Raw genomic sequence first — 13,728 nt, forward strand, 5'->3', positions numbered from 1 at the left:
AGAATCATCGTATGAATTACAATTCTGCAAAGCTTTTGTTGAAAATAATCAACTAGTAAAGTTCTTTTGCCACACAAGTTTGAGTAAAAAGATCCATATGATCTTTATTCATTGCACAATGTATGTGATGAGTCCTGCTTCTATCTCACTTTTGTAATTAGCTTAATTTTTCTCTGCAGAACAAAGCTGATTGCAAATACATTTTATCACCAATATTTAATTATGTTACCTAATGATCACCAGACTATTGATAGCTTAAAAAAAGAATTACTCATAAGAGAATGTTTTTATACTGTTGGAAATCAGAAATCTAATTTTCTTTTTTATCAATACACATAATGATTCAACCCTTCGAAGCCTAACCATATTTGAACCAGATTAAGATACCTCCTATTGAAGAATGTAAAGGTACCTCTAGGGTTTAAAGCAATATATTTAGTGGTTAAAGTGAAATAGATAACCATAAAGTCAAATGGCTACTTTTTAACATATGTAGACCTAATCTGGTGAAATGAACCAGCGTTCACTGCGATATTCACACTTTTAATACAACACAAGGGTGAAGCAAGATCTGATCATGTAAAGATTTAGAAGTTAAAGTAGCTGTAGGCTTTTACCTTGTACTTTGATAAAGCAGAATAACAAAACTACTTCATTGGCTGGCTAAAGGCACTCCCATGCAATAAAGAAATTGCCAACCAATTTTATATTGTGTATTTAGAAGATTTTTTGATAACAGGAAAACAAAAAGGAAATAGCGAAAGAATAATAGACAAGATATAAACAACTTGTAGGCATTGTGAACACTGCAACTGTAATTTTTGGCAATTATTGAGAATACAATTGCAATCTGCTTCCCAGCTTCCTGTTTTTGCTGTTCTAAAGCACCTGTTATATTTCCTATTTTGCCATCCATGTATGCTGGCTAATTTATATATATATAAATAATAATAACAAACATGTTTTTAACTACAGTCATGTTTTTTGGACTGTGGCAGGATGTCCAAGTACCTGGAGTGAACCCCTACATGCATATGTAATACATGCAATCATTATAAAGACACTGTTTTAATTTGGTGCTGGAGAGCAGTGCTAAAAACTACTACTGTGTAGCCATAGTGCTGAATTGTTTAGAAATGGCCTGCATCAAGGGGTATTTGTTGCATATCACCAAACCAAATGTATTATTCAATAATACAGTGCTATTTGCCTTGTAAAGAAGAGCTTTAAATGTTTTATGAGTGCCCATGGCAGCCAGGTAGCAATTATATCATTTAATTTGAAGAATAACTTTTACTTTCAGCTTAAAGCAACTAGTATGCTGAGGTAAGTGGATCCTCTCCGGTGAAGAAAGCTTGCAGCATACATTTCATGTATGAACTTAATCTTGCTGCACATGATACAGATCTATTAAAATGTATCAGTTGTAGAAAAGTGTTAAATGGATGTTAAATCAATGTCATGTCATAGCAGCCAATAAATAAAGTGCTTTTAAACGACCTCAGCTAGTGCAGTAAAGTAAAATTACAAAATTGTAAGATAGAATAACAAAAACAGACATTAAAATATCACGTAAAAATCAAGAATATATTATATTTTTTTCATAGATATTTATTTGAGGAAACGGTTTAAAAATGAGTATTCCTGCAAATAATTCTTTTTTCCTTTTTTTAAAATTCCTGTAAAGAATGATTTGCACACGAACGCATCTCGCTCTGACGTCACGGGTACAATTTGGGCTACGGATCGGGTAGTAGACCAAACTACATCCGCTGAAAAGAACGCGCTGCTGCTCTTGACATCGGTCTCTTCGCTCTTAATTAAACCACTTATTTATTATTTACTCCTTTCTGCTGTAAGTACACTTTTATCAACTGCTTTTATGTATTTTAATGAAAAATGCTGCCTCATTGATTGTGTTCTAGTCCATTATGGAAAGCATTTATAAACAACATGCGTCAGAAATGTGCCGCAAAATATATGGCCTTAAAAAAAATAGAATAACGCATATTGTTGGATAGAAGTTGAACATTTTATCGGAAGTTCTTTTTTAAATCTAGTCTTCCCTGTTAAAAAAAAACAAAAAACAAAAAAAAAAAAACAAACACGTATGCGTGTTTTTTTTTTTTTTTTTTATAATTTGATTTTTTTATTATCATCTAATCCCAGGAGATTGGTCACGAGAACAGCCAAAGGCGAAGCGCTGTCTTGTTTCTCGTTGGGAGCATTTATTACAGGAAATGTAATGTTGTTTTTTCCAGACAATGAAATGAAACCACCTGTTGAGATTTCATCAGCATATCTCTAAAGCAGCTCAACAAAATGTTGTTGTTTTTACAGTAATAGGCTGTGGAAGGTAGGCATGGGTGCCAATGGCCTCTAAATCGAAAGTGGAATTATACAACTTGATTAAGTGTCATTTACAAACTAATTACTTCTTGGTGTCTAAAAATATAAAAACAATTCTAAATTTTCTTTAACATTATTACTTTTACACTATTTTTCTTTTCATGTCACTGAAAAAGTGTGTTATCTTACGTTGTATATTAACAAAAGTAACTTATTTCTTTTACTAATGTTTTCCAGCTCTGATCCTGTCATCCCTCATCATGTCTAAAGGCACAGTGGTTCTAGCCTACAGCGGGGGACTGGACACCTCCTGCATCCTGGTGTGGCTCAAGGAGCAGGGCTATGACGTCATTGCATACTTGGTGAGATTTAACAGCAGGTGTGGGCACAACAACTGATCCCTTCTGTCATCCAGCTGCTTTCACATGTCAAGTATCCCTGAAGTTTAACGGTCTGCTGCTTATGCACTTTGTCACTGCGTATAGAAGTGGACTGTTGGCACATCTCTAAAAAAAAAAAAAAAAAAAAACAACAGGGCTGAATATCTATAGTGACAGGATTTGGTTCTATTATGCTAAATCTGGTTGGCTTTACTGTTTGCCCCCAGGGTGACTAAAAACTGCAGTGCAGGCAGATTTTCTCGCTGAACTTCACTCATTTGTTTTATGGTTTCCTAAATGGGTGCGGGAGGTGGTCAGCATGCCACGAGGTTCAGAAGGGGCAAATCTTTTGGGCTCTTAATAAAGTTGACATGTATTTAACTAACTTTTTTTTAAGCTGCTGAATGGCGAAAAAAACAAAAAAAGATTTATTCATTTATTACATTTATTTATCACTTTAAGACAATAATCTAAAAGGTGACCAAAGCACTGAACAGGAACATTGTAGAAAATAACCATACAAAAAAAGATAAAATAAAATTTTTCATTTTGCTGTTTTTAAAATCCTGTTTTTTTTTTTATCTATTTTTTTATGGTTTAAGCTTGAATAATAATAAAAAGTCCATAGAGGGATGGTTCCAGAGTCAGGATGACTAATGCTTAAGTTACATAATAGAAGACTCATATTATCTGCTGATGGGAATAAATGAATTTAATTATGTGCACATAATTTTCACAAAAGTTTTTATTTAACGTAACCCCTTTTTTTTTAAGCCATTTTTTGTAATGTATTTTTTTTATCTTATTCTTCAAAGTAAATAGAAATGACTTAGAGTGGCAGGTTTAATTTAGGAAAAATTGCTCACTGCCAAGGGCATCATATAATTGGGGGCGACACAATCGCTAAGAGGAAAAAAAATTAAGATCGACATTAAGATATTCTATAGGTTTTTTTTTTCTTTTTGCTCTATGTGCTGCTTCTGTCTTATGTCAATCTGCTGGAATTTAAGTTTCACTGAATGAGTCTTTAAAATAGATAAATAAAGTGTTTATTCTTCATCAAGTCTAAATCTCTAGTAGGTCCCTTCCAGTTCTGGCATCAACAGAACGGTGTTTATGTAACATTTTCTTGCAGTTATCCCCTTTCTGTTAAATTCATCCATGCATATGTTTGTTAAAATAAACATGATGTCTAAATTTACCCTGCTGTTCTCCCTGCTTAATTGGCCATCTTTACAAAATGGCTGAAATGAGAGTTGCCCCCTCTGTAAAACATATAACGCAGATCTCTTTGGATAAAGGGATCCGTATGTAAAGACATGTTGCATATTTGGGATTGTATTTCAAATGTATTTTACTTCAATAATATATTGCTTTAAATTTGATTGCCTTATTACAGGCCAATATCGGACAAGATGAGGATTTTGAAGCTGCCCGGAAAAAATCAGAAAGCCTTGGAGCAAAGAAGGTAAGAGACACTTTTCAGTAATTATGAGAAACCTATTAAGGTTTTCAATAATTTCACAGTTTTATTTCTCATTCATAATCAGTCTTATTTTGTTTTTATGTAACTTTTTTTTTCTTTTTTTACCACAGTAGCTCTACAACCTGCATATAAATCTGTTTATATATATATATATATATATATATATATAAACAAAAGTATCAGAGCTATGTTTTGTATCTTTGACCAGGTTTTCATTGAGGATCTGCGTAAAGAGTTTGTGGAGGATTTTATCTGGCCGTCTGTTCAGGCCAACGCCGTCTATGAGGACCGATACCTTCTGGGTACGGCCATAGCGAGGCCGTGCATTGCCCGTCGTCAGGTTGAGATTGCACGCAAAGAGGGGGCTCAGTTTGTGTCCCATGGGGCCACTGGAAAGGTAAAATTTCTCTTCTCAAAACAAACTAGAGAAATAGGTCACTGCTCTGTTTGGGACGCATATTTTCAAGGTTAAATATTAACCATTTATTAACATTTAGAAAGTTACAGTTATCTCTGATTAAGTCGCCCATTCAGTTGAAAGCAGATCTTTCTTCTAAGTTAACTTCTTTTTTCTGCATCTTAATGAAATCAATATTTTTGAGAACATCTGGATAAATCATATGATCGCAATGATCCCTGATTTCTTTTTTCATGAAGTTAAAACATTTTTTAAACTCTTTGCAAAATTATTCAGTCTGGGTATGCAGGCTGCCATTAAACAGTTCGGTCGCCATTCCAGTCTTTCCCTCATTAGAAATAAGGAGGCATTTTTGAAACTGCCAATACTCTGCTGGTGCAGACATGTTTTTGTTTGCTGACATTAGTTGTAAATGGCAGTTGGAAGTCATAGTGAGTCACAGATATGCATACAAGGAAAATTCAGCAAAAAAATTGCTCATACTCATTTCTGCCGAGGAAAGCTAGAGTTGACATAGGTCTCTAGACATATTTGTAAAGATGATGCTGCTGACGTTTTGGAAATGACAATTGTTGATCATTTGAAAAAGAAAATGTATTTATAGTTTATTTGGGAGCCGTCAAACAATATACTACAGGGTTATTTCTTCTAATATTTTAGTATAATTGCTCATTTCAGATGTTTTGAAAAGAATTCCTTTCAGGTCATCTATTGTGTGAGTCCTTTTTAGGCCAGTAGATGGCGCCAAAATTCTGCTTCATAATATGCAGTTTTGAACTTAGAACCCTGCAGCATTCCACAACTGGTATTGACTTGTGAGTACTTGTTTTGTCTAATCTTAAATGATCAAGGTCTTTGTTTTTTGTTTTTTTTTGTTCATTTTTTTTTATATCCAAACAAGATAAGCCAGTTCATAAAACATTCAGGTAAAGATTAACCGGGCTCTTCACAGCAAACAGAAAACATCACCCATTTTTTCAATGAGTTCTAGAGCCAAATTGCAGATTAACAGAAAGTATTTTATTTTATTTTTTAACTGTCCTATAAATTTTAGAAAAAAATACAACCTTTAATTTAAGCACCATAATTAACCCCTCTATCATCTAATAATCTCCAGTGATTATTTGGCGAGAGGTGTGGTACACCGAAAATAAGTCACCCGTCCATCACAGTCAAACTTAAAGACACTGAATAAACAGCCATGTCTGAGGTTTAAACATGATGTCACTCAGAGACCCATTTGTCTTTGACAAACATGCCATTCAGGTAAAATAGATGTGCGTTAATCTTCCAAAGTTAGGAAATGACCACAACAAATCTTTATTTGCATGTCCCTATCTCCATTTGAACACGAGTCAAGAGATTTGGTGGTTTTTTTTTAATTCAAACTATGACGGAACATGATGGACAAAGGATCAGCTTCATATTGACTCAATTTAATGTGAGAACGGTGTTGAAATGGAACATATCTCTGATGTTAACACTTAAAAATGCTGCAAAGACATGCTTCTTTTCAGTCTCCATGCATACAATTTCAGCATACATCCCATACATGTCAACAAGGTATTTTGCAGCAATGCATCAAAAAATTTGTTTTTTTTGGCCTAGGATCACAAATGTAAATATGTAAAGCTTTTTAGCATGTGTTGTTAATGGAGGAATGTGGTCAGACCATTTCTTTATTCTTGTTATCATATTTAAGTAGGTTTTATTCAAAAGTTTTCAGTGTAAGGTAAGCCTTCTGTATTAAAAGATGAATTACTTTTTTTATTCTTAGCAGCTGTGCCAAGAGGTAAGGGTAAATGTAGATGGCATTGTACTTGTAGTTTTACATTTTGATATCACAGCATTTTACTGGATATCAAATTGTTATATTAGTGTGATTTTTGGGGAACGTCAAGTTATTTTCACTTGTCAAGTTGATGTTTATCAACATTTGTCTAGATCCAAACTATTGGGTTTTTAAAACTGAGCACAAATACAACTGAAATAAAACACATTCTTTGTTTCTGTTTCAATTTTATTTTATTGACCAAATGGGAACCAGATAATAAATAATATTTAATGAAAATAAAACTGTGGAAAATTATCCCAAAGTGCTGACTTGCAGATATAAACCAGCTTTTTACCTTTTAGGGAAATGACCAGATACGCTTTGAGCTCTCGTGCTACGCTCTATACCCAGAGGTCAAGGTTGGTTTGCTTCTTTTTCATTCTTACATGGAATGAATTGGCCTCTGAAATAATGTCCCTGAAGCTTTAGCTGTGTGTTTGTGTGTTTGCATTGATCAGATCATTACACCATGGAGGATCCCTGAGTTTTACAATCGCTTCAAGGGGAGAACAGATCTGATGGAATATGCACAGGTAGACTGATGATACGCTATGAAATTGATCACAATAATAACAATCAGTCTGTTAATTTAGGATATGTGATGTTTTTTTTGTTTGTTTTTTTTACGTTTTTTATTCTAAATACTAAAATTCACTGTTTCCATAAGGTTAAGGTTTATTTTCTACCTTATTACCAGCAGCTAATGTACCTTTAAAGTCATAATGGCCTTCTCCACTAGAGGGCAGTCAAGATGTTTTTATTAAATTTCTTTTTCATGCTGTTCCTGGGCCTTTGGGGGAATAATACTGCTTTGAAATTATGCATTTTTTTTTTTTAGTTTTCTTTTGTTTTACAAGCATACCAGAACATCTGTGTTTTTTTTTTTGTTTTTTTTTTTTTTTACTCAGCTATGGAGCACCAAATAGACCTTTTTACAGATGTTTAATCTTGTGACCTCAAGAGGCTTTCTGATCTGTAACATATCAGGATAATTTTTTCTACCTTATCTTATCTCAGAAACATGGCATCCCAGTGCCAGTCACTCCTCGTGCCCCCTGGAGCATGGATGCCAATCTCATGCATATCAGGTGAGGATGACTAATGTGATGCACCCTGTTTATGTGTGTGAGTTTTTTAGACTTAAAAAAAGTAATAAATTATTAATGAATTTCTTTACAGCTATGAATCAGGCATGTTGGAGAATCCAAAGGTGAGTTCTTGCTGGTTTTCATCAGATATACTTTTAATATCCCATATCTTATCAATGGGTTGCTATGGTTACAGTGATGTTGAAGCTATTGTGAAACTTGTTTAATACCAATATTTTCACCTTCTTTAATAAATAAGTGGATTTCACAATAAGCTTTGCTTGTTCATAGTACAGGCTTGGTTGTCCAAGCAGTAAAAAAAAAAAAAGAAAAATCAAATGTACATGCTATAGGTCTACTTCATCCATCCATCCATCCATCCATCCATCCATCCATCCATCCATCCATCCATCCATCCATCCATCCATCCATCCATCCATCCATCCATCCATCCATCCATCCATCCATCCATCCATCCATTCCAACATTTTCAGGCTGAAATCCCTGGCCTCAGACCTAAATGTCTCTCATCTCATCTTGGCCTTTTTTAACACTGTGTACCACCCAAAGTGTGCTGAAAGTCATGGTTTTAGTATTCAAGAGTCAAATCATCTCCCAAATCACATATAAGTTTCAAAACCGGTTTCTTCACCATGACTACACCTCAAAGTCCTGTCCATGAAGCCACAAACAGGATCAGGGACAAACGGCAGTCTTGATGAATTCCAACCTCCCTGAGAGTGGCTTGACTTTTGTTTAAGATTGATTAAACACATCCACAACACCCCATAGACCTGTAGTGCCCCCAGTGGCAATAAATTGGACAACCAAACTCCCATGATCAGGCAGTGAATTCACACTTTAATTCCACACTGCTTTCATCTGGTAATCTCCCTATATAGATTCATGAGTGTTGACGTTAACATAAACCCACATAGTAGTTCTGGTGGTCTTTTTGTCCAAACATGGGGAAATCCAGTCACTTAGAGCCAGTGTCCTGCAGCATCAGGACATGTCCATGGTCCAGTAGACTGGAATCAGCTTGCAACTATTTAGCATGCAGGCAGGTTCTACACAGTCCTCCCGATTGCTCTATTTTTTTACTTGTTTGTGTTAAAGCAGAGACACATCTAAAAGTTTAAGCACACCAGCCCTTGTGGATAGGAGTTTCACATCTGTGTTTGGTCGATCTTCTTAAGCTTTATTCATGTCGGCGGCACCATGTTCACCTTCTTCAATTGAACACTGCAGACAAACAGCGTTGGCAGCGTTACGCAATGGTGAAACTTCTCTGCCTTCTCAATACAAACCTGACTGACTTTGGTCACAGAACCAGGAGTGACACATGAGTTTGATCTGAGCTGGAGGTTGGAGGTCAGTGCAGTATGCACTGTTTTCCCCCCGACTGACCTCCAAAGCGCCCATCCTTTGGTCGATATGTCTGCGTCTGTGTCTCTTCTCACCCCGGGTCCTCTCTGGGCCCTGGGAAGAACTTGGGACACACAGACACTGACTTGTCGTCAGCAACGCTTCGACTAATTCCCGATTTCATGGGAGCCTGGGAGGGGGAAGGGTTAGGGCGTTGCACCCAGCTGGGGCCTCCTGAGATCCAGCCCCAGCTCCTCAGGACCTCATTGTCTGGCCGGTCGCGCTGCCGCAGGCTGCGACGTGGGAGGGGAGCCACTTCATCATGACACCGTGACACCAAAATGTCACCAGTAACAGTTAAGTACAAAGACAGTGTGCCAGACAGATGAGTCCCCAATGCGTAGGGTGTTGTAGAGAAGAGAGGGGTCTCCCGCTGCTGGACAAGAAATTCAGGGGCAGGGCCACTGTAACTCACAGACCTGGATCTCCCTCACTGTCTCTCGTTCCCTTTCCCACCCCTTCACTGCCTTCTTTAGCGCCTTGTCCTTTAGCTGTCCTGTGGAGAAATGTTTTGATGAGCCGGCTCTATAGCATAGTGATGCATGATGACAGTGTTGCGTAACTGATTTTATTCACACGCTTTGCTTTGGACCATTTACTCCAATACTGAATCGATTAATAGCATTAAATACAATGAAATATTTATGGTGCAGAGGTCTGAAGTGGTAAAAGGATTTGAATATATTACCCAAGCTTTAAAACATGTCTAATATTTTAGTATTTTTATGTAGCTAGAACCTTGGCTCTCTATTTATATTTTAAACCCACTAGTCTGTCTACTGAGTGAAACTGTATTGTAAATGACAAGTTCAGCTGAAGCAATATATCTTATATATATTAAGGCTCTTAGACCCTTTTTCTATTTACCTGACATTAAATAGGACAAAACTTCTATTGATAGGATTACCTGCATTAGTGTTTTTCATTCCTTTTTTTTAATACTGGTTTTTCGTATCATTAATTAATTTGATAAAATTTAAATGTTATAATGACTTTAAATGCTTTGGGGGCTTCCAGATGGGGTCTTCATGGTTTCGTAAGGATATTTCACAACATTTGAGCACACCTTCAGATGCATTTTAAAGTAATTCTTTAAGGTCCAGCGAGAATGCCACATAATAATATGAAACCCATATTTCAGAAAACAGATCACAGGGCAAAGAATATAATTTTCATCGACTTGACTGGAATTGATGTGTTTGCTCATAATGGCTATTTCTCAAATTTGAAGGACAATGAGAAAGGCCATAAGCCTTAATGCTACCTCCTAATTGTGAGGTATAGTTGTGGCAGCATCATGCTGTGTAGTTGTTCAAATTGGCTTTAACAATACAAATTTAATGCTGTTTTGTGGCCATTAAAGGCTCTTTTTTAAGTCTTATGGATATATTGTCTGATCACAGTATCAAATAATCTATAAACCTTACTCAGTTGCATTGAAATGCATTAAGAAATAAAAACATTGGAGAATGATAATTAGGGCTGGCGTTCCTGCTTCCCATAAAATTTGCCATGAATATCAACAAGGAGACAAGCAAATCTGCCGGAGAATGGCTGTAAAATAAATAACATGCCCAGAAAAAGTCCTGTCTACCACCTGATTGAAATTTTCCAGCAGTCTACAGTCTTAGAATGATTCTGACACACTTCTATAACCTGAAGACGTAATGTTTTAAACATTTGACCCAAAAAAACCTCCACCTTGATGTGAGAGCAGAATAAAGTTGACTTGAAAACTCTCTCAGCTGTTAGCCAGCAAAGTAGAATCTACGAACTGATAAATAATAAAGTGTCTATAGGTTTCACTCATATTTTCCTCTGTTAATCTACTTTTTTCCTGTAAAGATTTGTTTGATTTAAGGCTGTGTGTCCTTAACTAAAATATAAGGTACTTTATTTCATATTATTAAAAAATATTGGTTTATTATATAATTCTGAGAATTTAACAAATAAAACAGCAGATTGTTTGAATTCCTATACCAACATGTCAGATTCTGTCCATCAAAGAAGTCATCTTAAAGAGGCCACCTTGTTCCCAGTATCTCTACTGTGTATCGCCCTCTGTCACTCCTTCAATTACAGCCCCAAAGGCTAAGGCCAGACCCTTACTATTCAAATGCCCCCCTCTCCCCCCACCTGCAGCACAATGGTCCCTCTTTGCTCAGTTTTGTCACTTTAGGAAATGTCCAAATGGTCGCTCATATGTTTTCCTGCAGATAAGAACCAGAGGAGTTCGGGTTACTCTGTGATTAACACTGTATCCTTCCTGATAACCCCAAAGCTTGTCCTTTTCTGCCACGGTGACCTTAAGACCTTTATTTACTCATTTGCATCTGGCAGCATTAACCTCTGTGAAGCCATGCAGGCTGTTATTGTGTCATTAAATACTCTTGCTGTGCACCTGATAACTGGGATAAATCAGGATTTCTTGTCAATTCAAGTTATCATCCCAGATAGTTGTAGTCTTGAAAAACATTAACATTTAATGCAAAAGTTCTCATTAAAATTTCAACATTTTGTCATGTTACAATGACCAGCTTTTTAATTTCATCAAGATATTATATCATAGACAATAAATATCTCCCCTCTTTATTTTGTTACCATCCAATAAAATCCTGTAAAGCAAATTGCCTTCAAATGTCCCCTAACTACACTGAAACAAGGGACTTCTTGGTGCAGTAAACTCTATTAAAATATTCTTCATAATTTCTACTCTGTATTTTTAAGCTTCAGTAAAAACTAGAGTCTCTGAAGCAAAATTAAACCTTTTTTTAATGTAATACATGAATTTTGGGGGAAAGTAAGTTTTACTTAGATTTCCTTATACTAATTAAATGTTTAATAGCAATAGGTGCATAAAACAAAAAAAAAGTACATAAACTTTACTCTAAAAATTTTGCGTTTTGAAACGGACGCACAGAGTATGCACACTGTCATTCACAGCAGTACTGATTCTGCTCCGAGTCCAGATGTGTATGGAGCAGGATCAAACACAGAGCAAGAGGTAGTCCAGATTACAGTCATTTTGACAGGGTGCAACAGTATTGCAAAAGCCTGCTCGCAGCTCATGGGACAGCTATATGCCCTGAACTTGGCATATCCTCCCACTTTGCGCTACACTTTTGAAGCCTTCCAAAAACTTTTCCTTGAGTTGGATGGATTTAAACTGTCCCCAAAAGTAAACACCCTGAAGCTTTTCTATATGCATTCATGACTTTATCATCCAAAGGTTGTAAAATGTGGCATCAAATGCCAAGAATTAGCAATGGGTTCCAGTTAATCTTAGTGTAAGATTGCCTGTCATTAATGTTTTTTATTTTTAAGTGTCTGTTTATGTACTGACCTTCGTCCACAAGTTGTTTTAAGCATGTTTGTGTAAGTTAAATATACTTGATCTTACATATGAGTAAATTTCTTTTACTAATGATGAAACTCTGTTTCAGAGGGTTTTACATTTTTTTATTGCATATTTGAAAAGTATAATTCCAGTTAGAGGGCTGCTCAGTGAGCAGCACTGCCGCCTTGCATTAAAAAAGTTCTGGGTTCAATTTCATCCCACAGTCCAAAAACATGAATGTTAGGTTAATTGGCTTCTCTTAATTCTCCTTAGGTGCGAGTGTGTGCGTGAATGCTTGTCTGTCTCTGTGTTGCCTTAAAATTTTTAGTAAAATGCTGTTTTTGCCAATGAAAAACAAGTACACTTTACTTAATTTGTCTCTATAAATCTAACTTACAACTTGGATCTAATTAAGTCAATGTTACTTAATATCTTCACAACTGTTATGTCTGATGGAAAGTAAAATTCACTTGATACTGCTGAGTAATTGTTACTTGATATTGCAGCATTAGATTTTATTTAAATCCTAAAATATAATTTTTTTAAAGTAAATGTTATGAGTTTTCAGTGTAGTAAACTGAGTTAACATGTATGCATTTTGATCTCATTGTGAATCCGGCTGGTTTGCAAAGGTCTGAGATTGAGGATATAGAATTTGAGTGAACAAACATAATAGAGACATAGAAACAATGCAAGCAGATGAGGAAGAAAGTTGTGAAGAAGTTTAAAGCAGGGTTAGGAACATCTCAAGCTCTGAACTCCTCGCAGCGATGCCTTAAATCCAGCATCTGATCATAGAATTTATATGGTTAAACTGGTCATTTACTGGGAGATGTTTGTTTGAAATAGAATAAGACAAGGAAATAATTAGATTAGAGACTTAGTTAAGATGCCCTTGGTAGCTGCGGAGATCTATATGCGGGATAATCTATTAGTCGTACTCTACATAACTCAGGCCGTTCTGGAAGAGGTAGGGCTGGACAATTATTTAAAATCAATAAAAAGCACTATATAACTTCATTTAATGACAGTGATTCATGCAACATACATTACAACATTGAGTTTCTGGGGTTTGTTATTTGTGTGTTCCGTTTTTTTAAAGCAATTATTTTTCAAAGTTATGTTGGAGGAGTTTTTTAAACTTGGTCAATTAATTTTCTTAAGCCTATACACTGCAAAAACGATCTAGAAATAAGTAATTTATTAAATTAAGTGTAATTAACCTTATTTTTATCTTACAATTTGCCAATGAAATGAGTATATTTACTCTTAAAATAAGATAATTAAATAGTATGCGCTTGAAATAAGACAATGCAATAGTGTTTTCTTCTTTTATATGTAAATTGTTCTGTTTAATTGGCAAAATGTCTCACTTACCTCCTCACAGAGATGGGAAGTAACGAAGTAC

The 13,728-nt window shown here is 35.6% G+C and overlaps 1 protein-coding gene across 1 annotated transcript in view; it reads left to right on the forward strand.

The window, feature by feature from the left end:
• The first annotated feature begins 1,728 nt into the window (after positions 1-1,728).
• ass1 (argininosuccinate synthase 1) overlaps positions 1,729-13,728 on the forward strand; it is a 36,760-nt gene continuing 24,760 nt past the window's right edge. The window contains exons 1-8 of the mRNA XM_038302293.1: positions 1,729-1,855; positions 2,587-2,711; positions 4,129-4,197; positions 4,424-4,612; positions 6,770-6,826; positions 6,926-7,000; positions 7,485-7,555; positions 7,647-7,677. Of these exons, the coding sequence (XP_038158221.1) occupies positions 2,610-2,711; positions 4,129-4,197; positions 4,424-4,612; positions 6,770-6,826; positions 6,926-7,000; positions 7,485-7,555; positions 7,647-7,677 (594 nt within the window). The 5' untranslated portion in view covers positions 1,729-1,855; positions 2,587-2,609. The remainder of the gene's footprint in view (positions 1,856-2,586; positions 2,712-4,128; positions 4,198-4,423; positions 4,613-6,769; positions 6,827-6,925; positions 7,001-7,484; positions 7,556-7,646; positions 7,678-13,728) is intronic.

This window comes from Cyprinodon tularosa, unplaced genomic scaffold, assembly GCF_016077235.1.
Source record: "Cyprinodon tularosa strain WSP-4 unplaced genomic scaffold, ASM1607723v1 ctg113, whole genome shotgun sequence".
NCBI classification, from domain to species: domain Eukaryota; kingdom Metazoa; phylum Chordata; class Actinopteri; order Cyprinodontiformes; family Cyprinodontidae; genus Cyprinodon; species Cyprinodon tularosa.